This window comes from Macroventuria anomochaeta (genome assembly GCF_010093625.1).
Source record: "Macroventuria anomochaeta strain CBS 525.71 unplaced genomic scaffold BU25scaffold_3, whole genome shotgun sequence".
Taxonomy (NCBI): domain Eukaryota; kingdom Fungi; phylum Ascomycota; class Dothideomycetes; order Pleosporales; family Didymellaceae; genus Macroventuria; species Macroventuria anomochaeta.
Genome location: NW_022985364.1, coordinates 697,084 through 723,690, shown reverse-complemented (window position 1 = coordinate 723,690; position 26,607 = coordinate 697,084). Strand labels below are relative to the sequence as shown.

The 26,607-nt window shown below is 51.6% G+C and overlaps 9 protein-coding genes across 9 annotated transcripts; 6 read left to right on the top strand and 3 right to left on the bottom strand.

Annotated features, from left to right (window-relative positions):
- Positions 1–422: 422 nt before the first annotated feature.
- On the bottom strand, positions 423–1,664 carry BU25DRAFT_140881 (uncharacterized protein). The gene is made up of 2 exons (XM_033700587.1): positions 531–1,664; positions 423–453 (listed from the first exon to the last, which is right to left on the bottom strand). The coding sequence occupies exon 1, from the start codon at positions 1,366–1,368 to the stop codon at positions 808–810; it is 561 nt and encodes a 186-aa protein (XP_033566328.1). The 5' UTR covers positions 1,369–1,664; the 3' UTR covers positions 423–453; positions 531–807.
- A 1,498-nt stretch (positions 1,665–3,162) lies between these two features.
- BU25DRAFT_330827 (uncharacterized protein) lies at positions 3,163–3,366 on the top strand (the record flags this gene model as incomplete). Its single annotated transcript, XM_033702374.1, has 1 exon — positions 3,163–3,366. The coding sequence occupies one exon, from the start codon at positions 3,163–3,165 to the stop codon at positions 3,364–3,366; it is 204 nt and encodes a 67-aa protein (XP_033566327.1).
- A 1,092-nt stretch (positions 3,367–4,458) lies between these two features.
- Positions 4,459–5,376, top strand: BU25DRAFT_487691 (uncharacterized protein; the record flags this gene model as incomplete). Its single annotated transcript, XM_033711301.1, has 3 exons — positions 4,459–4,771; positions 4,933–4,984; positions 5,031–5,376. 3 exons carry the CDS (start codon positions 4,459–4,461, stop codon positions 5,374–5,376), a joined length of 711 nt encoding a protein of 236 aa, XP_033566326.1.
- Positions 5,377–5,485: 109 nt separating this feature from the next.
- Positions 5,486–11,009, top strand: BU25DRAFT_436919 (MFS general substrate transporter; the record flags this gene model as incomplete). The annotated part of the gene is made up of 7 exons (XM_033708975.1): positions 5,486–5,684; positions 6,393–6,560; positions 7,928–8,099; positions 9,755–9,957; positions 9,989–10,240; positions 10,371–10,556; positions 10,593–11,009. Exons 1-7 carry the CDS (start codon positions 5,595–5,597, stop codon positions 11,007–11,009), a joined length of 1,488 nt encoding a protein of 495 aa, XP_033566325.1. The 5' UTR covers positions 5,486–5,594.
- On the bottom strand, positions 11,009–12,162 carry BU25DRAFT_406653 (uncharacterized protein). Its single transcript, XM_033705337.1, has one exon. It carries the CDS (start codon positions 12,119–12,121, stop codon positions 11,084–11,086), a length of 1,038 nt encoding a protein of 345 aa, XP_033566324.1. The 5' UTR covers positions 12,122–12,162; the 3' UTR covers positions 11,009–11,083.
- A 100-nt stretch (positions 12,163–12,262) lies between these two features.
- Positions 12,263–13,962, bottom strand: BU25DRAFT_358793 (Arginase/deacetylase). Its single transcript, XM_033703621.1, has 2 exons — positions 13,570–13,962; positions 12,263–13,522 (listed from the first exon to the last, which is right to left on the bottom strand). Exons 1-2 carry the CDS (start codon positions 13,696–13,698, stop codon positions 12,443–12,445), a joined length of 1,209 nt encoding a protein of 402 aa, XP_033566323.1. The 5' UTR covers positions 13,699–13,962; the 3' UTR covers positions 12,263–12,442.
- Positions 13,963–14,106: 144 nt separating this feature from the next.
- On the top strand, positions 14,107–17,175 carry BU25DRAFT_487687 (uncharacterized protein). The gene is made up of 4 exons (XM_033711300.1): positions 14,107–14,284; positions 14,336–14,384; positions 14,468–14,601; positions 15,548–17,175. Exons 1-4 carry the CDS (start codon positions 14,164–14,166, stop codon positions 17,155–17,157), a joined length of 1,914 nt encoding a protein of 637 aa, XP_033566322.1. The 5' UTR covers positions 14,107–14,163; the 3' UTR covers positions 17,158–17,175.
- An 877-nt stretch (positions 17,176–18,052) lies between these two features.
- BU25DRAFT_331441 (FAS1 domain-containing protein) lies at positions 18,053–19,437 on the top strand (the record flags this gene model as incomplete). Its single annotated transcript, XM_033702399.1, has 3 exons — positions 18,053–18,529; positions 18,587–19,047; positions 19,098–19,437. The coding sequence occupies 3 exons, from the start codon at positions 18,053–18,055 to the stop codon at positions 19,435–19,437; spliced, it is 1,278 nt and encodes a 425-aa protein (XP_033566321.1).
- An 877-nt stretch (positions 19,438–20,314) lies between these two features.
- Positions 20,315–26,593, top strand: BU25DRAFT_475320 (P-loop containing nucleoside triphosphate hydrolase protein; the record flags this gene model as incomplete). Its single annotated transcript, XM_033710927.1, has 4 exons — positions 20,315–22,550; positions 22,621–24,919; positions 25,192–26,421; positions 26,468–26,593. Exons 1-4 carry the CDS (start codon positions 20,443–20,445, stop codon positions 26,591–26,593), a joined length of 5,763 nt encoding a protein of 1,920 aa, XP_033566320.1. The 5' UTR covers positions 20,315–20,442.
- Between the last annotated feature and the right edge of the window lie 14 nt (positions 26,594–26,607).

Genomic DNA, 26,607 nt, shown 5'->3' with positions numbered 1-26,607 from the left:
CGGTGCTTGCTGGGATAGATGTTGCCAGAACACTGCATTCACTCACCCTGAACAACAGCCAACCCGGACCGTTGCACTGTATCTCGAAAGTAGACACAGAGCAGCCCGGCCCGAGCTGACCGATGACGCCGTGCAATGATGCCGCCGAGGAGATGAGGACTTGAAACCTAGCAACCAGTGCTAGCCAATGGATATGTTTCGAAAGGCGACTGGGTGACCGTGCGTAGGGCTATGTCCAGTGAATTGCAACTCCCGTGATGAGCGCCTTCGGAAATTGATGTTGATGGAATGGTCCAGTTGAATAGGCGCCACTCGGCGAATTGCTATATTAGGCAATGATGATGGGAACGATGATGGTACGATATACAGATATTGGGACAAAGTTGCGACCAGAGACGGTGGAGGTGGTGTACAAGATGGGTGAATAAATGCCAGAGTATGTTGGGTATATGTCTGCAAAGCTGTCAGCAATGCATTGAAGGAGCCCAACTGCCCACATGGCGTGGCACAGCCTGCAGATATCTAGATACCTCTAAATGGACAAGTCGAGACGGTGTCGTTGCTTAGGACCACAGCCCTACTTTCATTCGATGACTGGGATGAGAGATGGGCCAATTACAGCGTCGATTGGATGAGGCGGCGCGGGAACTTTGTTGCGACGGGCTAGTTGTCATCAGGCAAGGAGAGTGAGATACACGGTGGCTGGAAAGTCAGATGGAGGCGGCGGACAGCGCATCACGACTTCTCCAGCTCCAATTCCTCCTCGCGCGAGGTGACGCGACGTTGTTTAAAGCTGCGACAACTCTCTCAGGCGGTGTAGCCGGAGGTCAATGCGGTTCTCTTGGACGGACCGAGACGAAATGGGCCGCACACACTCCAGATTTGCGCGAGGATGGGTGCGGGGTGCTTTCCGCCTGAGTTCGAGAGGGCAGGAGCGAACGGTAGCAGTGTCTGCAACAACAACCACGACAACGACCGTAGGAAAGCGAGAAATGGCGAGGCGGACGCAGTGGATGTCGCTGCTAGAATTAACCCGCAATATGATCCCGGTCCTGTGGGTATGCAGGTGCAGCTCTGCGTCAACCTGCAGAGGCGAGCGATGCGTTGTCCAAATCCTCCGCTAACTACACCTGTCTCCTGCATCGTCTCCATGCCGATTATAGTTCGCATCTTGACAGCTGGCACGGACGACAAGAGCTGTCGAATCGCCATCGTCCGGATTAACGACGTCTGCGAGATGTGGCCGCTTTCTCCAGCATCTTGCCAACGTCTGTTTGCAGGGCTGTTATACCTCACCAACAAGCACGCCTCATATAAACGGCAAACGGCAGCCAGCGCATCGTTGTATGGCATCATGGAGTGTGGCATCTCCTCTTCTTCGTCAACCGCGGAGCCGTCCTTTGCTGCTCGACGGACAGCACTCCATCAGCCACAGGCGGCCAGCACACGTCGAAGCTGTCACCATCTCAAGCTTCAGCGCTTTCCAACGCCACGGTGGGCCACCAGGATTCCAGCTGACAATGCATCGGATGAAGACAGATATTGACTATAGCGACAGTCCTAAGACCGTGAAGTCCACAGTGAAGTGGAGCTTCTGCATCTGCCAAACCTCTCTGGGCGCGGTGACATCCACCAGCAAACCGACTCGTTTGCACTTGATTGCACCTGCCTCTTCATCAATCAAGGCCGAAGCAACAGACAGTAGCTCAGACTGACGACTTTCAGCTATCGTCTCGTCATCTGCTGGTCCTCGCTGCGTCTGCATTGATGGTGCCCACCAAAAATGGCGGTGAGGGTGTGCTGTGATTGGCCAGAATTTACGAAAATGCTGGCGAACGCCGTAGTGGGAACTCGATCATTACCGTTTGTCATTAACCCAGCCTCCTCGAGATCTACTGGGCATACGAGCGCCACCGCACGAGTCTCGACACCAGTGTCACACAACCACTTGAGCCTCCCGTAGCTGCCGGGCTGTCAGTCTGCGTCTAGGTCATACCGACGCCTATCCAGCCAACTTCTGGCAACAAACCTGTTCCAGATGACCAAGCAATCCGAGGCGAGGCTGGTTGGTATCTTTGCAGCGCCATTGCCAACCCTGCAAATCTTGGTCAGCCCCGACGTTCCCTGATAGGCAAGCAGTTTCAGTAGTGGCGATATACATAGTCTGTTCGCTTTGCGCGGTGTTTGCGTTGATGTCTTCGAGACCAAAGAAGGCCTGAGTATTCGAAACAGTCTGTTACGCTCGAGGCGTATGCTCAATTCCCTCTCAGTCAAGTTTGTGTGCCCATACTGCAGCGTGCCGACGGTAAGACAGTTTCAACGACGGAAATATCAGCACATCCGCAATGAACACGACGCAGCAAAGGAAGCAAACCGCTTCCGCAGCTTGCTCAAACCGATATCTTGGCAGAGTTGGTACCACGACCATTCCACATGAAGACTGAGGGACGCGGGCACCCGCGTAAGCAAGACAATCGTGTTACACGAGCAGCTCAAACAGAATAATTCTCGACCCTATAGCCCAACACCACCCTGTTGAGTGGACGAAACTAGCTACCCCAAGCACTTGAAAGCGTTTCCGCAATTGCTTTAACAAGTTCGATCACTCTAGCTCGTCTCTTTGTCGACGGCAAGCTCTGGAGACCCGCACTCCATCGAAGTCGCTCCTCTAGACACGCATATTGTGCGACCATTACATCAGCCTCATTCAGTCACCGTTTGTGATCCGGCTTCGATTGTTGCATCCCACATTTGCCTTTACGGATTGCTCGTGGCTTCAGTTACGCATGCTTAGGCTAAGCTCGGGCTCATTTGCTTCACTCCATGCAGGTCAACAAATCGCTTCCCATCTCAAGCAATGCACGACCATCATGCCCTGGCTGAAGCTGTGCACAGAAATATATATAATATGTCCAAGTGGCTACTGGAAGAACATCACCAGCCAACTCACCATCTCCAACAACCAACCTAAGATTCACACAGTCCTTTCCTGTCTCGAACACACTCTTCACAAACCAAGAACCTAATCCCATCAATCTCTCAGCACCCGCAAGGTACCCCATACTTCTCTGCCTCGCCTTCCTACCTCCACGTCCACGTCAGCCTACACGCGGCGCAGCGCCACTCCGCAGCAACATCGAGACCGCAGCCACAGCATCCACGATGTGCTACTATCACGCCTACTCTCACAAGTGCGGCCATACCGAGTGCATTCTGCAGAAGTTCTGCCCCAAAGGTCAGATGATCCAGCAGAAATGTGGTCGTGGACACGAGGGAATTATTATGGCGACTATCAAGGTGGAGACCAACTGTGCTATCTGCCCACCGAAGAGGGTATGTCGAGTTGATACTGTTAATGTTGATTAGAAACTGACAGGCAGTAGTGAGGTCTCCGCACAAGATGTGTTAGACGGGCAATGTTGAAGAGTTGTAAAAATACCTGGTGTGCGATTATATGATTGGTGCCGTAAGCCTACGGTATTTGGGATAGTAGCGGCGTTGATATGAGGTTGTTTTTGATCCTGAGCTTCTTGTCTTGTTGTCGTGATCAACTATATCTACATCAACTTGCTCTAGCATTGCCTCTAGCCACTTTCATCGCCTCGCCTCGACCTATCTATGTCTTCAGTCTCAGACATTGCACATTCCGGCATTCCTCATCTCCCTTCTGACTATCAGCACAATCGCTGGTAAGAACATGAATCCTGCTCCTTCGCATATCGCTATCCAGATACATTGCAGAAATCGCACTGGTGCCTGCACATTTACCGTTGTGCCAGCCCCGCACCGCTATCTGTAGCATGGGGTGAGGGGTACGCCTGATAACGACGATCGCTTCCTTACAGGCACTCATACACACATAAGATGCCGAGCTCACACCAAGTTTCACAGGCTTCGCATGTGGCTTTACTGGAGACTTCGGCTTCGTCGAATATTGAGTATCTCACCATGGCTGCTCTGAGCAAAGATGTGGAAACGCCCATCGAGGTCAGATATTTGTCGGTTGCAGCAGAAGAAATTCGCGAAGCAATTGAAGTCGAACATACCCTCACTTTCTAGAATGCGGTCAAGTTGTATCCCAGGGCTACAGGATGGAGTTGCTATTTCAGTTTGGGTGTCATCATGTTGGGTAACTCTCCCTCTACAATCTAACATTTTCTGACCTCAAGGAACAGCATTCGACCCCTAACTCCTCGGCAATCTCTACGCAATGCCCATATTTCAGAAGCAGTTTGGATAGAAGTTCGGAGATGGATATATCATCTCTGCGGCCTGACAAATTGGCCTCGGCGTGTTCGCAGCAGGCTATCCCATGGAACTACGGGCGCAAGAAGACATTCAACGCCTGTGTGTTCGCCGTCATGGGACTCGTCTTTATCCACCTCTTCGCTCGCTCGCTGCCTGTTCTACTAGCGGGCGAACTGCTAGCAGACCTTGTACTCGGAGGCGTTTGTGGTTATGGTGCCGGCGTATGCGTCGGAGGCGAGTCCGTTGGCGATGAGGAGTGTGAACACGAGTTATGCCAATCTGTGTTTTGTTACAGGGCAGTTGCTAGGAAATGGGGTTACGGCTGCGACGCAGCATATGAACAGTTACTGGACTTATTCGATTCCGTTCTCGCTGCAGTGGTTCTGGTTGTTGGTTGTTTTGGCGGGGATGTGGTTTGCGCCCGAGTCGCTTGCGAGGTTGTCGAGCCAGAAGGTCAACGTCAAGGCTTCAGTGGCGCAGATTGTAGAGACTGATACGCTGGAGAGGGATATGGAGGCTGGAAGTACGTTCTACGATGTGTTCAGAAAGATCAATTGGCGACGGACTGAGATCGCAGTCGGGGTGTACACGACTCAGGTCTTGTGTAGTGTGTACCTGATCAACTATGGCGAGTGCTATTCGGCGCTTGTCTTGCTATGCTTACTATCGTTATGTTCCTGGTAGGCATTTTGGATTTCGTACCAACACAAGGAGCTGTATGGGCAAAGTCCGCTATGTAAGTCTGCCTGCCCAACTCTCACTCGTCAAGCTAACACTGGCAGGCTGTTGGTCTGTAACTCGATCTACAATTGCAGCGTCGGTCTTATGGCTTCCGCCATCTTCTGTGAAGTCAGCGCAATACGAGTGCGTTCCAAGACAATCGCAGTAGCTACCGCAGTGCAAACTCTGGTCGGCATCATCATGACTGTTGCCATTCTTTGCCTCATCCGGAATGATGAGGCAAACTTAGGAGGGAAGTTGAGCTTCTTCTTTGACGGTCTTTCTGTACCATGTCTGATCTGGTGGTTTTTGCGAGTACCAGAGATGAATGGCCGAACCTATGAAGAGCTAAACATCATATTCGAAAGGAACGTGAAGACGAGGCAGTTCAAGGGTTATCAGATCTGACATACGAGAATTCGTATGTTTTATCGGATCAGTAGTGTTAGATTAAGTCGGTGCAGAGCTGGTCGAAGTAGAAGTCGACTCGCTTTTCAGCATCTGAGCACCTGGGTATGGTTGAAGGTCGAGTAAGAGAGCACGTGCCTCGCATTGATATTCCTCAGACCATTCAAGGATGCTAAGAGCGCCCCAGTGAACCGTCGGTACGATGCATCTAGGCGAGCATGACCTTCGATCTCATCACGAAAGAGGCAGATCATCAAGTTGTTGGGGAGACTCAAATGTCTGAGCGTTCGCCCTTGGGTCTCGGAACAGTAACAAGTTGAAACAGAGTTGGACGTGACCCTTCTGAAGTCAGCAGCTTCAATTCGATGTGCAGTGAGTTAACGGCTTGACGAGTCGATCATCAACAGTCAAGAAGCTACAGCTTTCCAGAGCAGTTTGAAGCGGCAGGTGGTGTGAGATCAGCCAGCCGCTCACCGGGGTCGTGTACATAAAAACAGTCGCGTCGCTCGCGTTTTCAGCTCTAAGAGCTTTCGTACACGCATTCTCGAAGGACAAAGGACGTTTCAAGATCTGCAAGAGAATCGCAGTGAGAAGAAGAAGACTTGTCAAGCTTTCAGCATTCTTTTGTGGGCCCCGTCAGCTCCACAGCGGCCCGCCGGCACCTTCCGCCTGGTGCATCGTTTCAACTACGCGGCAAGATGCAGCACTCCGACACCAACGTCGACGAAACACGGAAGGGCGGTGGACTGAACGACAAAGAAGTCCTTGGCACTGCGAGTGAGAAAATAGGTGTTCCAGAAACGAAGAGCAGCAAGAATGTGGCTACAGACGACAAAAGAAGAGCTGAAGAGAAGGAAGTCGGCAACGACTTAAGAAAGAGCAACGATGCGTCGCCAGACAACACCAGAGACGAGAAAGGGTCAACTGTGGACGAACCCAAGGAAAAGGGCACCACAACAAAAGACATAACCGGCGCCCCCGCAGACGATGAAGAACCCGAAGACGAATCCAAATAGTTTTCCGGCCTCAAACTCTGGACCCTCTCTTTCGGCCTGTGTCTAATAACCTTCGTCATCGCCCTCGACAACACCATCATCGCAACCGCCACCCCAAAGATAACGTCCGTCTCCAACAGCCTCGAAGACGTCGGTTGGTATGGCTCCTCCTACAGTACTAAGACTAAAGTCTGGTCGCATGAGCACAGGCCTCACCCCAACACCGTGATTGCATCAGCAACAACCCAACTTCCCACCCCATCTACACACCCAATATGAGAGCTTTTGGTGCTAAGATTTCTGCCGATCGATTGCCTGGTGGTGAATTATCAGAGCGTCAACGCGATTATGCTATTACTGCTCTAGAGAATGGTGCGCAGACCAATGAAGTTGCTAAGACTCTCTGCTGCTCGCGTCGGACAATCCAGAGAACCGTCTCACGTTACAACGAGCTCAACACCAACGCCAGCAGACCTCGCAGTGGTCGCCCAGCTAGTCTAACGCGTCGCCAGCGTCGTCTCCTCCTTCGCATTGCCAGAAGATCTCCCAAAATCCAATACCGTACACTACTAGAGGAGGCTGGCCTGTGGCCTGACAGCAACCTACACCCTCTAGTCTCTAAGAAGACAGTCTATCGCACGCTCTTCTCACTAGACCTACGCAACTTCAGATCAAAGCGGAGGCCTAAGATCAACCGGGCCACAGCTCTACTCAGGCTCAGGTTTGCACGTGAGCACTCACATCTCAACTGGAAGCGGGTAGTAGTGAAGTTCAGTGATGAGTGCAGCGTTGCAAGAGGTTCTGGTGCCAACCAGGAGTGGAGTTTTCAGTACCCAGATGAGAAATATGATCACAATAAGGTGACAGAGAAGGAGTCTTCTCGTGCTAGGCAGCAGATGGTGTGGGCAAGCATATGGGTGACTAGGGGGGGTAGGGTTAGGCGTAGTCCTCTGGTCATCATGGAACGGGATACTACCTCACAACGCAGAGGCTATACTGCCGACTCATACATCTCAACTCTCAGTGATGGACTCCAACCTCACTATAACCCTATGGATATATTCATGCACAATAACGCACCTATCCACAAGGCCAAAAAGACAAGGATTTGGTTAGAGACTCATGGGGTATGGACTATGGATTTCCCACCATACTCACCTGACCTCAATCCAATCGAGCACATGTGGTGGGCTCTCAAACGGAAGCTCCATGAGCTTCACCCTGAATTTGATACACTCGGGGATACCCAGGAGGAGTGGGATTGCTTTTGTGAAGGGTTAAGAGAGGCGTGGTGGGCCATACCTGATACTCTGATCAAGAAGCTTATCTACTCAATGCCACGACGACTCAGTGCCTGTATGCGTGCACAGGGGTATCAGACTAAATATTGAGATCATGCGCAATCCAGCGCTTTAATCAGATTCAAATTTCACCGTGTGGTTGTTGAGATAATAGTGTGTGAACATTCACTCAAAAGTAGTTGTGGTGGTCCAAGTGCATCGGGCGACAAGACTTTTGTCCTCCGACTGTACCTGCTCACTACTACGCCACTGCAGCCCTCGTTTGGGAAAATGTATACGTACTTCGATGTCAAGTACACGTACCTCATTGCTCTTGTGATCTTCGAGGTTGGCAGCGTGATATGCGCCGCAGGAACCAGCTCACCAATGTTCATCATTGGGCGCGCAATTGCTGGTGCTGGCGCTGCAGCGCTGTACGAAGGAGCTAGTATTTATTGAGTTGACACTTTTGGCCCGTGTGCGCCCCCATCACGCATGCCCAACACTATAGATTCTATACTATTGCAGCCCCCCACACCTATTAAACATGCCTATTTCACGTCGCAAAAACTTCAAGTACAAGGAGAACAAGGTTGTGAAGCCTCCCAAGACTGGGCGCACTGAATTAACTGTGGTTGAGCGCGCGTTTGCAGTGGGGGCTATCACAGGATTGCGGGGTGGCTATGCCTCTGTTGGAGACCTGGCCAACGCCATGGGCCGCACCACGACTGCATTGTCAAACCTGATAAATAGGGTAGAAAAGAAGCGTGCGAACATAGACGGCTTCTTGTGGGACTCAATTTTGTACAACAACGAACTGGGTCGTGGTCGGCCAACGCTCCTATCCCAGGATCAGAAGGATCACATCATTAGGATTGTCACCTCCTCCCAGGAGAACCGCGAGAAGGAGCCTTGGCAGGCAGTCAGAAGAGGTGATTTCAATGAGGTTATACCCAAAATGAGCATTGAAACCTTCCAGAATGTGATGTATGAGGCTGGGTATGCTCGGAGGAAGCCTGGGTGGAAACCAAGCCTCACAACTGAACAAGAGGAGGAGCGATTAGAGTGGGCACTTGCCCATAACCCTGATCTTCACAAGGAGTATGATAACCTTGGCTACGACTTTACTAAGGTGGTGTTTACCGATGAAACACCAGCTCGAATTGGTGAAGAACGAGGCATGATAAGGACATGGTGCACTGCTGAAGAGAAGTGGGACAACAATGTCAAACACAATCGCAACACCAAGAACTGTTGCCTACAGTTCTATGCCTCATTTCGGTACAATCACAAAGGTCCTTGTCATGTATATTACCCAGAAACAAAGGCAGAGAAGGAATTGGCAGCAGCCCACATCAAGAGGTTGAATCAGGACCAGAAAACACGTGACAACAAGCTTCAAATCCAGGCACGCAGAGCCCTTAACCACCTTGAAGAGGCTGATATCAATCGTCGATACAACACCAGGAAGAAGCAGTATGTGCCATCAAAGATGGATTACAAGCGTGGGGAGCGTGCACATGGAGGAGTCGATGGATACCGACATCGTGAAGGTGCCCTCAAGAAGGTTGTCCCATGGATCAATTCACTCAAAAAGAAGGGGATACCTTGTATACTACAACAGGATGGGGCTCCTGCTCACAAGTCACGTATTTCTAACGATTACCTTATTATTGAGGATATTGAAAGACTGTGGTGGCCAGGCCACTCACCCGAGGTCAACGCAATTGAGCATGCCTGGCCATGGATTCGACGGCATGTGACTCATGAATTCACTCCTTCTTGTGATGCCAAGGAGTGTGAGGATCAGTGGGTGAAGCAATGGGAAGCCCTGCCTATTGAAACAATCAATCGGTGGGTGATGCAGATTCCTGAGCAGGTAAGACGGATTATATGTGCAGGGGGCAAAAACAACTTCCATGGGTAGCTACAACACCAAAAAAGAGTCAGGACAGCTCAAATGTATGTAATTCAAAAGCTTCACCATGTCATATTATCCCCAAATGGCATGTGCTTGTTGTTTTGGTGGGAATTACTATGAGTGTGGTGAACGATTGTCATGTTTGGGTCTGCGCGCTCACGGGTCAACTCAATAAATACTAGCTCCTTCGTATTCAGGCGACATGACGATTATTGGGTTCTCGGCCCCGCTGAGGGAATTCGCTATATACATCGCAGCGCTGTCTTTCATATTCAATATCGCCAGCGTCGTCAGGCCTATTCTCGGCGGCGCGTTCACAGACAGATGGTCGTGGCGATGGTGTTTCTGGATTAACCTGCTGTTCGGAGGGATCTCGTTGACGGTGGTGTACTTTTTTTTGGTACTCGGAGATAAAGTATAGTCACATTCCGATTAAGGAGCGGTTGAAGAACATAGACTTGGCGGGAGTGGTATTCCTGATCTGTGCGATTGTCAGTCTGCTGCTGGCGTTGCAATGGGGTGGCTTCACGTATACATGGAGCAACTCGAAGACGCGGGGAACATTATTGGGCTTCGGATTGATCATCACTGTGTTCATTGCGATTCAGTTCTATCAGAGAGACAAAGCAACGATCCCAGAGAGAGTATTCAAGCAGCGCACTATTCTAGTCAGTTGTGTGTTCTCTGCGCTACTGTCAATGGCGCTGTACACGTAAGTTCTCACTCTTCCTTTGTACCCTTCGAATCGACGGTCCATGAGCTGACCAAGCCAGGCACATCTTCTACCTCCCGTTCTAGTTCCAAGCCATCAAAGGCACCACCGCCGAAGAATCCGGAATCCGCACCATCGCCTACCTCGTCAGCATCACCGTCTCTTCCATCGTCATTGGTGCGGCCATCACCGTTGTGGGATGGTACGTACTTTTTATGTGGTTTGGCAGTGCGGTGTTCGCGATCGGTGCGGGTATGCTGTATACGTTGGAGGTCGATTCCTCTAATAGCCATTGAATTGGCTATCAGATTCTTGCGGGTGTTGGTGCCGGCGCAGGAGTCCAGATCCCTTTCATCGCAGTGCAAGTCGTCTCAAGCGTAAAAGACATGCCGACGGCCAATGCTTGTGTTTTGTTTTCTAATAGTCTCGGCGGCGCACTCTCGGTATTCATCGCCCAGGATATCTTTGTGAATACGCTGGGAAAGGAGATCCCGAAATACTCAAACTTCGATTCGCAGGTTGTTGCGCAGGTGGGAGCAACAAACCTCGGAAAGCTCGTTCCGCCAGAACAATTGTCGGGGGTGTTGTATGGGTACAATAACGCGATTGTGACGGCATTTGTGCTGGCGATTGCGACGAGTTGTATGGCGTTCCTTGTAAGTCTGGGACAGAAGCAGAAGAGTGTTAAAGAGAAGAAGCTTATGCATGGTGGTGGAGGTGCGTAGTTGATTTCTAGGATACCCTGTAGTGTCGTGTGCGTAGAAGTAGCCTTGTTCAAAGGAACCATTCATCACACCATCTACTCCTCCTTCGACTCCCCCCTCTCAGGGTAATACCCTCCAGCAAACTCCAAACTCGCATTCTCGAACCTCTCTTCCTTGATCTGCCTCCACCCCTGCCACGGCAACCACCCCTCACTCTCGTAGATCTTGACATCTATCGTCGCGATAAAGCTTTCTTGACAGAAATTCGGACGATGGCCATCTGGGAAAGGACTTGCCAGCCCGAACCAACCCGTTCCTTTCGGCGCCTGCGCCTTGAGTTCGAGCTTGTTGACGTAATCGCTCACTGATATACTGAAACTTCGCTCCTCCCAATTAATATCCACGCTCATAAACGGACTCAACCACGGTATATTAAGATACGACACCGAAAACGGGGGAACGAAGTCTAGAACGAGGTCGTTCGACCGATACCCCAGCATATACGCCGTCTGTCCCATAATCTTCCCGCCCGCAAGACACACACCCTTCATTTCCTGCACATCAAAGGCCTGAACCCACATATGCGCGTCTGGAAAACTATTCGCCCAGTTCTTCTCTTGATGTATATGTCCCCTGCCCTTTCGATCTACTTCAGGATGCTGGTCGCCGAGCGGAGGAATTGAGAGAGAGAATGTGCACGGCGAGCAAGTGCTGTGCACGTGCCAGTGCAGCGGGAACGGGAGATTGATCATCCAGCCCTCGGGCGTGGATTTATCTATTCGCCACTGGGTGACTGAGGTGCTGTCTGCTTCGAAGGTCCATTCGGGTGCGTTCAGACGGTAGGATGTTGTCCCGTTGGCGTGGGTGGCCATGTAGCCTATTCCTGGGATGCGGAGCTCGAAGGCATTGGTCTTTGGGTCTGTAGTATTTCGTTCGATACTGTCCACGAATTCTTCGCGTTGGAATATTGGAGAGCTGGTCTTGGGGTAGTATGTGAATGAGACCATATGTGGGCGTGTTTTTGCTTTGGGGACTGAGCAGATGATGAGGGCGATGTGAGCGCCGCTCTCCAGGTCGAATTTGGAGTAGAAGCCCTCGAATTGAGAGCTTGGATGGGGTGCGTAGTGTTCCATGGCTGTGTGCTGTTTGATAGTTGTGTGTTTGAGGAAGTTGAATCACGGTTGTGAGAGCATGGAGGTTGTTTGATATGGTGCTGGCGATGCGCAAGTCATGACGTAGGGTCTTTTTTTTAGCTTGGCAGAAAGGAAGCAACTCGTTTTGTGCATGATCTCATTCAGTCATATATTAATGATGGAGCACTTTTCACGTGTATATGCACCCCTCCGAGGATGTCCAAGTTCATACAGTGCGTGCTTGGCTTCCTAGCGCCACATGCATACGGTGAAAATCGCTTCGACCCTTGACCTCCCACAACATCAACCACCTGCAGTATCTCATAGCTCATCCTTTTCGCTGCTCTTGTTGCTTCCAATCTTGGCTTGCTCAGTCAGACCTTTGCGGACAATGCTCGTCAAGATTTCGTAGACAACTTGCGCAGCAGCAACACTGGTGATCTCCGCGGAGCTGTCATACGCCGGGCTGACCTCGACAACATCTGCGCCGACCACGTTCAAGCCCTCAATGCCTCTCAGGATCCTGATCAGCTCCCTGGTAGACCAACCTCCAGGCTCTGGTGTACCTGTAGCGGGTGCCAGACCAGGGTCGATAACATCAATGTCAATGCTGAGGTAGACCGGTGTCTCTGTACCAACGCGGCCCATAATGGATTCGATGATGCCCTTTGTTCCAATGTCGTCAATGTCATCGGTGGAAATGCGCATCCACCCCTGTTGTGTGTCGTCTTCGTAGTCGGTTGCATCATCACCAGACAACCTAGTCCTGAGCCCAGCGTGCACGCTCGAGCCGTTGGCGATAAGGCCTTCGGTTGAAGCAAGCCAGAACATGCTGCCGTGGTTCAAGAAGGATTGTGTAGTTGGATCCTCAGGGTCGATCCAAGCCGAGGGGTACTTGGCGGGGTGCCATGTGTCCAAATGCGCGTCAAAATGCACAACTGTGATGGGATGGCCGTACGCCTTGTTCAAAGCCCTGAGAGCAGGCAGCGCAACGCTGTGGTCACCTCCCAGTGTGATAACCTTAGGCTTGCTGAAGTACTTGACTCCACTTTCACTGCTCTTCTCCGTGGGTCCACGTCCTGCAAGCTCCAAGTAGGCCTCGCTCATCTGCCGTAAAGCGAGAGCGTTGTCAAATGGCGTTATTGGAATGTCTCCGCAATCCACGATGTTCGCCCATGATGTGAACGGGTTGAGGCCTGCGCGTGCATTGTACCCTCTGAAGGACGTTTGACGTGCTGAGCCAGAACGGATTGCTCGAGGACCGAATCGAGCTCCCGGTCGGTAGGAAACCGCGGTATCGAAGGGAGCGCCGAGGATGGCAATATCATAGGCTTTCTCAGGATGGGTCAAGCACCGTGTATGAGGCAGATGGGCGAAGGTCGAGATGCCGCTGAAACCCCACTTGCACTTGTCAGTTGCTATCCATATGGAATGTGTGGAAGACTCACGTCAGTTCCCCATTTCTGCTCCAATTCATCAAGACGCTCTTGCGAGAATGCCTCCTGGTGAAGGTGGTGAGCGCCGTGTGCCGAGGCAAGGGCAGGCAAAGCCAGCAAAGATGCTTTGTTCCACCTCATTTTCAAGCTTTACCAATTCTCGAGAGATTGGGCTCGAATGCGCGGTGAGCTCCGGTATTTGAAGAGCAGCATGTTGGCGTCAAACGCGTCTCCAGCCTTGCTATCGCGTGCGCCCTCCGATGTCAGGTCCGACAGGCATGCCCGCGGGGTGCGGCGGGGTAGCTTATAGCTCAAAAAGGCAGGTCCATGCCATCTCTTGCTTCAGCAAATCCCACACCAAAGATGTGCCGGTTAGGCGCAAGAGGATGAATTATCCGGATGGTGTGTTGATGTCGAAGAGGGCTGCAGAGGGTTGGGGGAAAGATATCAGGACAGTGTTGGCCAATGACGCAACATTTGGCACGTGATGGCGCGATCTCGTGTTTGTGGAAGTTGCGCCTCACAGACGAACTTCATCTTTCCCCTTCCAAATCCTGAGCGTCAACAAACAATCCCAGTCTCCAAAAAGCAAAGCATATTGCCACAATGAGCAGCGAGAAGACTAGCGAGTACGTGACACTGGTGTCGAACGATGGCTACGAGTTCAAACTTCTTCGCTCAGCGGCGTGCATTGCAGGCACGATTAAGAGAGCGATGAACCCTGAGTGTGAGTACATCGACCTCGAGATATGTAGTTAGAGGCTGATATGCTTTGCAGCTGGCTTCCAAGAAACGACACGAAACCGCATGGACTTCCCCACAATCAAGTACGCCACCCTTGCCGCCCCTTCCCACGCCGACACGCGCGACCGCAGCACTCTGCCAAAGACCAATAGCTGACGACTAGAAGCGGTGTCGTTCTCGAGAAAGTGTGCGAGTATCTCTACTACAACCAGAAGCATGCAGACAGCAAGGATGTCTCAGATATGGATATTCCACCTGAGCTATGCTTAGAGCTGTTGATCGCTGCTGACTATCTGGATGGTATGTTACCTGTTTTCAGAAAATACTGCAAGTCGCTAATCCGAGCAACAGTATGAACAGTATTAGACACCAACCCAACCTATCAAGTTCATGGCGCGGTCCTAGAAATCCGGTCAGACCACTACACACGCCTTGTGGCTCGAGCATCGACAGATCTGGTGCGCAACCTGCACCATACCATCATGACCCGAGTGCCGATTCTCCGGATACAAAGTCGTTGAGTTCCTCTCAACCTGAGTGGACTGTTAAGAATTTGCAGTGTAGCAGGACGAAAGCGTCAGGTCTCGATTTCGCTGATGTTACAGAAGAATAAAGATATTTCCAAGGAATGTTACGACGTTGCCGCGTACCGTCTGTAGAAACACAATACAAGAACACCTCCGTCGCTACCGCTAGTCAACATATCGGTACACTCAATCTTCGTAACGCAGCCTGTCGGCTCTCGTCGGTCGCTCGCTTGTTTCGTATGTTTGCTCCAGTATCGCCCACCTTGACTGTTGTGTACTACACCGCTGCAGCTGTACCACCCACAACTGCAAAAGCCTCAGGGTTGAGAGGGCTTCCATCCTTATAGTGGACAAATTCTTCCGCCTCATCGACGGGCGCGTTGATGAACCCGTTCAATTTACCTGAAGCCCTGTGCTGCAGCACTTCTTGGGTGATACCTTCGAGGCACCGTCCGACATCAGACGTGTAAAGATAAAGCGAGCGTACAACGTAAAACTAGTAAGATGGTCCGGATGGTTGTTTCCCCGCCTTCGCTCTTGGCCCAAAACGTCAACGATCACTCAGATTAGGCAGGTGCCACTGCCGATGCTGCTGCGCCTCAACTTCTTAGTGTCCATTGTCATCACCAGTATCCCCACTAGATGGCTGCACTACAGAAGACGTGAACATAAAGGAAGAATCCTCTCATCCTCACATCCAATACCTATGTCCTCTCTAGATCGAACGGGCAGTACGAGAAAGCGTGCTCGTGCTTGTGAAGAGTGCCATCGTCTCAAGATCAAGTGCGATGTCAATACATCCCTTGGCGGTACATGCGAGCGGTGCAGCCGCAACAACTTGGAGTGCGTCCCAGCAGCACCACGTCTTCAGCGCGACCGTATCCAGGAGCTTGAAGCACAGATCCAGGAACTTAAGAAGGCGTTGCGAGAGCGGAGTAGCAGCGTCACGCCAGGCCAGTCGCCCATTAGCTTGCAAGAGAACTACGACGACGCCGTTCTGTCATTCTTGGACGTTCGCATCCCACCGAGCAAACAACAAGAACTGCTCTACTCCTTTGCGAGCCATGCAGGGGCCGCGTGGCCAGTGGTCCGCCTACCCATGAGCTTGAACGATATTCGAGCCAAATCTCCAATCCTACTGCTCTCTGTACTGGTCTACTCCGTCACGCAACAAACCCAAGGCACTGAGTTAGAAGTGCACGATGAGCTTGTGCGAGAAGCAATGTACATTCTTGGCAACGAGGTAATCGGTCGAGGACAAAGGTCCCTCGAGCTGGTGCAGGCGCTGCTCGTAGCTTCCTTCTGGAACAAGATATCTCAGAAAGGCCAACAGGGTAGTTGCTACCAGCTCATTCAGCTAGCAACTGACATGGCCATCGACCTTGGAATCGCCGGTTCCTCGCTACAGCCTTCTCCAGTGGCATATTTCTCAATGCATGAGGATCCGAACTCGCTCGAGGCGCGGCGTACCTGGCTTGCCTGTTTCGTGGCACTTTCAACATCGTCCATCAGTACGCGTCGGTCAATCGCCGTCCCTTGGGATGCTCACCATCAGGAGTGCCTCATAGATCTGGAGACCAGAGGGGATATGCCAGACATCTTGCTTTGTCAGATTGTTCGCATCACCCGTCTAATTGATGATGTCTCCAGCCTCCTATACCTTTGCCAATCAGCAATATTCGTCGACGGCAACGACCGCAGTACTTACGCTACCGTCGAGAGGCTGAAGGCTGACGTTGATGCATGGGCGGCTCGAATTCCACCCAGCCTTGCATCGTCGCGAACGCTCAAGGTCTGGTACCATGTAGCGATGGCCCACATCTACGAAGTCGTGCTGCACACACCTACGAATAAGGCATCTTTTGCAGCACCATTCATCCCGGGACGCATCGTAGTCAAGGACTTCCCAAAGCCAACTCACATCATCTTTCCGCTTCAAGAAGCGCTCGCTTCTCTCGTCCAACACTGTCACGCCGTCATCGACACCACCGCAGATATGGATCCTGCTCTGGTTCTCAGCCTTCCAACCTTTTGCTTTGCGCCGACCGTGCTATATTCTCTTTTCGTGCTGGTTAACCTCTTGGTCGCCTCGACCGACCCAACAAATACCTACGGACAATGTCTAGCGAAGGACCAATTCCACATCGAGGAGTGCGGTGCAAAGCTGCGGCGTTTGACGACGCAAATGAGGACTCTCGATCCTACCATGAGCTGTTATACGACTCGCATGTTCGACGCAACGTCATGGCTGGAGCAATGGTACAATGACTACACTGCAATTCTGCAGCGGTACGAGGCGTACAGCGCGGGAGATGTAGTAATGAATTGAAATCGGTGTTGATCAGCAATACAATGGTGTGGTTACAAATGATGGGAAAACGTGAGTCTAAATCACTACAACGTATGAGCAAGGTTTCGGCAATTTTTGGCCGTCTCCACTCCTGCAAATGCAGCTGATGACGGATGCTCGTGTTGCATCCTTCGGTTCGGGTTGGCAAGGCTGCAAAGTCCGACAACCCGAAGGCCCGATCCTTTCCAAACATCCACCATCACGACTCCCTCAAACCAACACTCTTCATCGCCGGCGCACCATGCTTTCATCGCAGCTACAGCTTCTCGATTGGCTTTGTATCATGACCAATGAACCAGAAGGAAGTACAGGTTCACTTGTGCCTACAGACCACTACCAAATGCTTGGAGATGAATACAGGTGTCTGTGCGCAGAATGTATACTTGGCGTAGACAATGCTAACCTTCGGTTGCTCGATTGGAATTCGCTCAATCTCAGCCTTGCGGTTCTGAGTGGAGACGGTAAATTTTGACCGTCTCGCTTTCGACGAGGCCTTCAACGATTGGTGCACGGCTATGTGTATGTCTAGGCATGGCTGTGCGCCTCTGGGCAACATGGCGCGTAAGACCTCACGGTACATCGATCAACAACAAGTTTTGGAGGCCTAAACGCCAGATCAATTAGCTTTGCCACGATCGTGGAACTCGAACCGCGACGAAAGCGTCTTGTATACTCGTCATGATTGTCAGCACGCTGTTCTTGACCGGTGGGAGACTGGAGAGCCCTGGTTGAAGTCGAGTACAAAAAGCACATCGACCATCTACTTATGAGAGCGTTACACTATAGCTTCACATCGCACGCTTCAGCCTTCTTTCTCCTAGCAACAGCTGTCTTCGCACTCGCCGCAGCGTTTCCGAAAACCTCCAGCTTCAACATGCGTACATCACTTTGGTTTTCCATCTTCATGGCTGGCTCCTGCCTGGCCCAGGGCGACATTGCTGCGCTTCTCCAATCTCAATCCGACCTCAGTACTCTGCTCGAGCTTGTCGGTCTTGTGGATGGCCTCGCGGATACTCTTGCGTCATCTTCCAACATCACGATCTTTGCGCCAACAAACCAAGCCTTCGCCAATGTGCCTCGGAATATCCCCGAAGGCGAAGCCATTGAGTTCCGCAACAACACCATCGCCATTGGAGCTCTTCTTGCGAACCACGTCTTCAAGGGAGTCTACCCTTCGAACGTCATCACCGATATTCCCACATTCGCCCAGACCTTGCTCGACATCTCATACATCGATAACCGACAGCCCTTCTCCAATTTCACTGGCGGCGCATACAACGGCCTTGTAAAGAATGGAGATGATGTGTGCGTTCTCTCTGGAGAGCAGACCATCTCTACCGTTACCGAAGCTGTATGTGTTTCTTCAACCTATGCAAACAATTCACAATATATACTGAACCAGAAACAGAACATCAAGCTGGGCGAAGGCATCACAATCCACAAAATCGACACCGTCCTCTCATTCGGCGCCCCATTCCAGCTTTTCACCTACCGCGCGGGCTACACCGCCCTGAACGCTGCACTGGAAACCGCCAAACTGAGCATTGAATTTGGGTTGACGAGTGGAGATTCTCAAGCCCTCAACCTCTCGGACTATACCATCTTTGTTCCCACCAATGGAGCCTTCGCATCTATTGGCTCCGTGCTCGAGTCTGCAGACGTTGAAACGCTTCAGGATGTCCTTGCTTGCCACATCATTCCCAACAACGTTATCTTCTCGCCATCTTTGGGAAATGTTACGGTTCCGTCTCTTCAGGGCGCTAACCTGACTTTTACCGTCTTGCCTGATGGTTCGGCTTGGGTCAACAACGCGAGGATCATATTTCCTAACACCATCTTGTATAACGGTGTCGCCCATGTTATTGACAGGTAAGCCAACCCTAGCTGCTACGGCTTGCGAATGCTAACTCACCTTTCAGCGTCCTTGCTCCGGGAGAGTTCGATCGTGCCTCTTTGAAGCCATCTGCGCCCGCACCCGAGCGCGTTGCTTTCCCCAATGCGTCTGCGGTCTCAAGTCTTGCTCTTGCAAGCGCCTCGCTCGCTTTTGGAGGTGATCTCATGACGTACACGACCACCCCGGAGTTGCTGAAGACTGTAGCTGCAGTCGCGACTGCTACCACTACTGCTAGTGCGACTGGCACAGCGACCGCGAGTCTGTCTGCTCCGCTTGCGGAGTTCACTGGTGCTGCTAGTGGCTTCTTGGCTGGGAAGGGTGCGGCGCTTGCTGGTGCGGTAGGTATCGCTGCGATGCTTGTCTAGACACAAGTATGTCCCGCGGTGAAGGAACCGCTACGATATAGATTTGTTTCGCGTGTGAGTTAGATCGGGCGTTAGACGGGTAAAGGCCTGGTAAGAGGAGGAATAATTGTGGGTAAATGTATGGTCGTTCTTCTTTCAATTGCGATGTTGTTGTGTTGTTCTTCTAGCACTTCTCTTATCAAGATCATTGTATTGCATCACCTTCTCACCATTGTCTATTGTTCGTACCCTGCACTATTTAAGGTAGTCGCCGTGCCACACTAGTAGTTGCACCGTTGTGGTACATTCGGAGGCAAGAGCGTAGCGGACCGTTCCAACGATTGTCAGGTAAGTCTCCAATTCAGCCTCACCCACGGCGGCTAATCCTTGAACATCTAGACCTACAACTGCGCAGGAGCTACGCTATTTCTTGTGAGTGCAGTCGCATATGTATGACCCTTTCCTCCGACACCTGCAGGCATCCGTCACCAGTATGAGCGACACGTCACGCATTCTCAGTCTCGCTATCGAGCTCACTTCGATCACCGAATGCATCACCGTACATGTGGCGCCACAACCTCGAAATGACGAAATTTAACACATCAGTGACATCCCAAATCAGCGTATCGACCGTTGTTCTACAGGTATCTGCAGGTGTTTGTCATCACGGCCATCAATATGTCTTGCGCTATCAGGAACAGCCTGGGGACGCGCCATCAAAGCAACAAAGCGATGAAAGTGAACGGCGTTAGCGTGCGGCAGCTTGCAGCGCACAACCTGTTTCTGCCCGTTTGCTATCGCTGCCTGTTTGGGACGTTGTCTTCACTTCACCGGTGTCCCTACATCCACGAAAACTTTTTTGTCCACTTTCCTCCACCTCGCCCGTCATCCACACTTAACCAAACGACCCACTCATCAAATTCAGCGAAACAACAAGGGTACTTCTGAAGTTGTTACTATAGTGAAGTGTACTGACCATCGTCTCTATAGAATCCTTCAATCACACAAGCCAAACACACTCTACCAATGATTTGGCAAGGCGGCGACTCTGGCCGCGGAAATGGTAGAGGACGTGGTCGCGGCCGTGGTACTGGACGAGAGCGTAATGATCGAGGCGGACGTGAGCAAGCCAGCAACAACAGACCAGCGAACAGGGTTTGCTTTGGCTTTCAGAACGGCAGCTGCACACGAAAAAACTGCCGCTATTCACACGATGTTAGCGATGGTACTAGCAACGATAGTCAGCGAAAAGTGAGAGCTGAAGAGACAGAGGAGCAACAGCAGGCGCGAACCCAGTACAACGGCTGGAAGAAGTACCTCGGTCAAGCGTACGCGCCGTCCGATACCTACACCATGCGGCGCGTTTGGGAAGGTGCCCTAAACGTCCTCCACGAAGATGATCGCGATTGGAAGCAACAGCTACCTCGCGATCTTGATAGCGACGAACACAGGTGTAACGGTCGCGCGCACGTCAAAGCTCTTGTGATGAAGCGTGCCACAGCCAGCGGCATGGTGGACTATGTTGAGGTGGCGAAGAACTTCCTAGAAGTCATCACGCATCCATCCCTGGTAGACTGCCTCGCAGTGGACGAGTATGTCAACGGTATCTACAACTTCATCGCAGGCGGCGACAATGGAGCTCGAGCTATCGGGTTCTTTCAACATCTCTGCGAAGCGTTGGTTACTGTCCGCACTGATGAGCACATCTCAGTCTCCCAGACCGTTGCGGAGAGTGCTCTGACTTGCCTTGCTGTAGCCCTCTATGAGTTGCTGTATCGCAATCAACGAGCGAGACTCAACAATGATCTGGACCAGCTTGTCAATGCTGTGGACAGCGCAGCAGAGATCATCCCGGCAAGTCAGCCCTCTGTCACCTCTACAGTCGTCAAGAAGCGGGTCGCAGACATCCAAGGTATGATCGACCGAGCTAGAGGTTTGGTCACTGATGACAATTCGACGGAAGAGGAAGAACGGCGTGTCTTCGCGGCATCCTTGTACCCAAGAGACCTTGTCATTCCCACAGATCGACACGACAACGACAAGAGGGACATTGCCGACATCACAGTCTTCCCCACCCGCAACGAGTTGATGAGCGATGCGAAAGAGTTTCTGCCGTCGACCGATCCCGATCAGCCACATTTCCTGACGAACAAGGTCAAAAGACATATCGACACGAACTTCCGCCTCTATCGCCACGATGTGTTCGGTGAGTTGAAGAAAGCTCTTTCTGGCTTGTTACACGCAGCTACCGATGACCCTACCATACTTTTCGATCCGAAATTTCATCTTCAAGGCATGCGAGCCTACTATTATCCTAACGCTCAAGTCAAATATGTCAGCTTCGACACACGTCGTGGACTTCAGGCGCATATCTCATTTCCTCAACCTCATGGTGCGCGCAGGCGATCACCTGGTGAGAGGCGCGCTTGGTGGGAGGACTCCAGGAGAATGGAAGAGGGCACACTCCTCTCGTACATCTTCATCCGGGACTCAGTCGTGCAACACCTCTTTTTCACGGTCACACAGAAAAGCACCAATCCCGCTCAAGAATATGGTTTAGCATACCGAGATTTTGTGGCCACGATCACCACAAAGTTAACGACACAGAGTCATGACACGCTTGAAACAATGATCGGTGCAAGCTGCAGCAACGTACAAGGTGTCCTCTTGGAGTTTCCCAATATATTACCGGCAACCTTTGTACCGATCCTTGCGAACTTGCAAGAAATGCAGCGATTGAGTCGTTTGAGATTCTCTCAGTGGCTACTACCGGATCGACATGATGGACCACTGCATCTGAAGGTCTTTCAGGACATCCCTCCGCCAGTTTACGCCAGACAGCCCGGCTTCAAGTTCCCTCTTGCGACCATCCTAAAGGCAGAGGCACAAACCGCCGACAATGCCTTTGGCATTGAAGCTACCGCATCATGCTCAGATGCACCACTCATCGAGAATATCGCGACGAGGACAGCACTCGATGACGGACAATGCAGAGCGCTGGTTGCAGCTCTGACACGCGAGTTCGCCTTCATCCAAGGTCCGCCGGGCACGGGTAAATCCTACATTGGCCTGCAAGTCATGAGAATACTCTTGGAGATCAAGAATAGAGCTTCTCTTGGGCCGATCATTGTGGTGTAAGTCACATCTTTCTCCAACTACTTACACCAAGCCTTCTTTCAAGATGTTTTACTAACGGTTGCATAGGTGCTACACAAATCACGCTCTAGACCAGTTCCTCGAACATTTGATCAAAGTTGGCATCACAAAAGTCATTCGTGTCGGTGGTCAGAGCAAATCGGAGCTACTCGAGGGTCACAACCTTCGTGATATCACGAGATCCGAAGGGAAGACCAAGATGGAGGCATACCAGTCGGCAATGATGTACAAGAGCCTGGAAGAGCACAAAGAAGATGTCAATAAGATCCTCGGGCGACTGCATGCTTCAAGCAAGAATGCGGACTGGAAAGGCTTAAATGATCACATCTCTGGAAAATACCGTGAAATACATCATCAGTTCCGCCAAATTGATGACAACGGCTTCAAGGTGGCCGGCCGACATCCATTCGACGCCTGGAGACCCGCGAGGCCAGCAATCAGTACTCAAGTCCAGATCACAGCCTCAGAGCTCGCACGCATCATTCGGAAGGCATCACTCAGCGTGCATTCTCTGAACCCAGTTGAGCGCTGCGCCTTGGTAGAGCACTGGCTTGCCGAAGTACGAGTCGATGCTGTGGCCGAGCTGTCCAGGAACGTCGATGATGCAGACAAATGTCACACCATCCTAAACAAAGTCCACGATGAGGCTGACCGACGAGTATTGGCAGGTGCAGATGTCATCGGTGTGACGACTTCCGGACTAGCAAAGAGGATCTCTGTGTTGAAGCACGTAAGCTCCAAAGTCATCGTTTGTGAAGAAGCTGGAGAGGTCATGGAACCACATATGCTTTCTGCTTTACTGCCAACTGTTGAGCATTGCATTCAAATCGGAGATCATGAGCAGCTGCGCCCAACGATCAACAATTTCCAAGATCTGTCCCTCGAGAGTAAACAAGGTGCCTTACATGCTCTCGACAAGAGCCAGTTTGAGCGACTGGCAGTCGGAGAGCGTAGCAGACCGCTAATGCCAGTTGCGCAACTGGAAATCCAGCGCCGCATGCGACCCGACGTCTCCACACTTATTCGCGAGACAATCTATCCAAAGCTGATCGACCATTCATCGACCATCACCTTACCGAACGTTGTAGGTATGCGGATGAATGTCTACTGGCTTGACCATGGGCACCTGGAAGACGAGAAAGACAGTGTGGTGTATCACAGCAAGTCGAGGTCTAACGAATGGGAGATCGACATGGTGCATGCACTTGTCCGCCACATTATCCGACAAGGTACATACAGCAGCAGTGAGATCGCAGTACTAACTCCGTATACCGGGCAGCTACAGAAGCTGCGTGCAGCTTTGCGTAGCGATTACGAGATCCTACTGAGTGATCGCGACCAGGAAGCTCTGGAAAAGGACGGATTCAGCGCGACTGACACTGTGCCCCAACCGTCTGTCGCTACACAAGACCACAGGCGCAAGCCACTGCAGAAGAAACAATTGAGCGAGCTTCTCAGGGTGGCGACCGTCGACAACTTCCAGGGTGAAGAAGCTAAGATCATCATTGTCTCATTAGTTCGCAGCAACAAGGAGAGAAACGTCGGATTTCTAAAGACCTCGAATCGCATCAACGTCTTACTGAGCCGAGCTCAACACGGGATGTATTTGATCGGCAACACAGAGACATATTCCAGCGTCGACATGTGGCAGAAAGTGATCAACATGCTCGGAGCCAAAAACTCGATTGGTCAAACTCTCGCACTATGCTGTCCGCGTCATGTCGACAAAGTCATCGAGATTCGTGAACCTGAAGACTTTGCGACCGCCAGCCCAGAGGGTGGATGCAAAGAAGCATGTTCCGATAGGCTGAACTGTGGCCATAGTTGCCAAGCAGCGTGCCACTCGGAAGCGATGCATGCGGTCTGGCAATGTGAGATGCCATGTCAGCGCCGACACAGTCCATGCGAGCATCCTTGCCAGAAGTCTACATGCGGTGAAGACTGCGGACTGTGCATGGTCCCGATAGACAACGTACAACTTCCCTGCGGTCACACGAAGGATCGGGTACCGTGTTACCAAACCCTCAACCGAGACAGCATTACTTGCGATGTTCTTGTACAGAAAGAAGTCCCAGGATGCAAGCATACAGTCGAGGTCAAATGCTCACTGGATGTCAACCATGAGAAATTCAATTGCTCATGGCCCTGCACTGAGATTCTCTCATGCGGTCATCAATGCCCAGGAAATTGCGTCCGCTGCAAACAGAAAAATGCCGAGGGTCAGAGCACTACAAATCATCCTGAGTGCATCAAGACCTGCGGTCGCAAGCATGGGACTTGCAACCACAACTGCAAGCGAACTTGTCATGGAGGAAGCGACTGCGGTCTTTGCCAACAGTCTTGCGAGGTCAGTGTTGTTAGCTATCCATTGTAGTGATCATTTGCTAACATGTTCAGGTGCAATGCAAGCACTCACGTTGCAAGCAGAAGTGCCACGAACCTTGCGCACCATGCATTGAACAATGCACCTGGTCCTGTGAACATCAAGGCGATTGTACAATGCCGTGCTCAGCTCCCTGCAACAGGCTGCCGTGCGATGTACGATGCACGAAACTGCTTCCATGTGGGCACCGGTGCCCTGGACTTTGTGGCGAGGAGTGCCCACTCGATATCTGCCAGCAATGTGGGATGCGAGCAGAGGAGCAACCCGATCTCGTTATGATGCTGCCATATAAGGACGTCGACCTGGATGATTCGCCCATCGTTGTACTGGGCTGCAAACGCAGGCACTTCTTCACCGTTGAGACGCTCGACGGTATCATTGGAATGAAGGACGTGTACGAGATCGATGCGAAGACCGGAGAGTACACTACTTTGAAGGAAACCGAGCAGCTGGCAGCTTCGATTCCTCAGTGTCCGACTTGCCGAGAGCCTGTTCGCCAATATGCCACCCAGCGATACAACAGGGTTGTCAACCGTGCAGTTATCGATGAGATGTCAAAGCGTTTCATTGTTAGTGGGCAACAAGAGCTTCAGGAGCTTTCGAAGAGGTTGCAAAGCGTTCAAGAGAGTTTGGAGTCGACACGCTCTAGACTATTGCCTGGTACGGACACACGTTGGACCGATGAGGCCACGAAAGGTGTTGCAAGGAAGATCAGCAGTCGATATGTCAAGGCTAGCGATCTGGAGAAAGATGCCAGGCTGTTCTTGCGTAAGATGGATGAGCGAAACAAACCATCACACAAGCTACACGAGGCCATCGTTCATGCTGCCAGCAAACAAATCGATCCCAGCAACTATCTCAGCGATTCGATGACACAAATGAGTCTTGGTTCAACCAGCGCAAATAAGAAGCAAGATCGCGACCAGCGCATCACTCTTGGTGGTAGACTCTATCACCTCAAGGTACGCCAGCTGATGCTGAGTGACAAGTTCGAACTTCTTCGCAGCTACAAATCTCGATCTGGCGCCATCGACCTCGAATTTCCAGGCGGATCGCCGATCACTCGGAGTGGTTTTTTCCTACATGACTGTTTGGGACTCATTAAGGACTGCAGGAATGCCAACTCGCCTAAGCTTGCAGTTGAAACTACGCTTCACTACGCTCACACAGCCTTCCTACTTGGATCATTTGGCGCCATCAAGGAAGCTGATCGCCCAAAGGTTGCCCAATATCGCGAATCGGCCAAGACTTTGCTTGAGGAAGCGGACAAGCTCTGCGAGAACGCTTTCCAGAACCGAGATCTACTCAAGCAGAGTATCGAACGTACTCTTCAAATGTTAGGTCGCGAGTTCTACGAGGAAGTGACGAAGGAGGAGATCGAGGCCATCAAGCGAGCGATGGTCGGCGGCCGCGGAGGTATTGCTACGCACACTGGTCACTGGTACAACTGTATCAACGGACATCCAGTAAGTCTTCGCAAATTTTTTTGAGGGTCTCCATTAACTGTTGTAGTTCGCTATTGGCGAGTGTGGTATGCCAATGCAACTCGCCCGTTGCCCAGAATGCGGTGAGCCGGTTGGTGGTCAGAGCCATCGGGCAGTCGCCGGAGTTACTCGAGCAACTGACATGGAGGGTTGAAGGTGGTGTGTCGC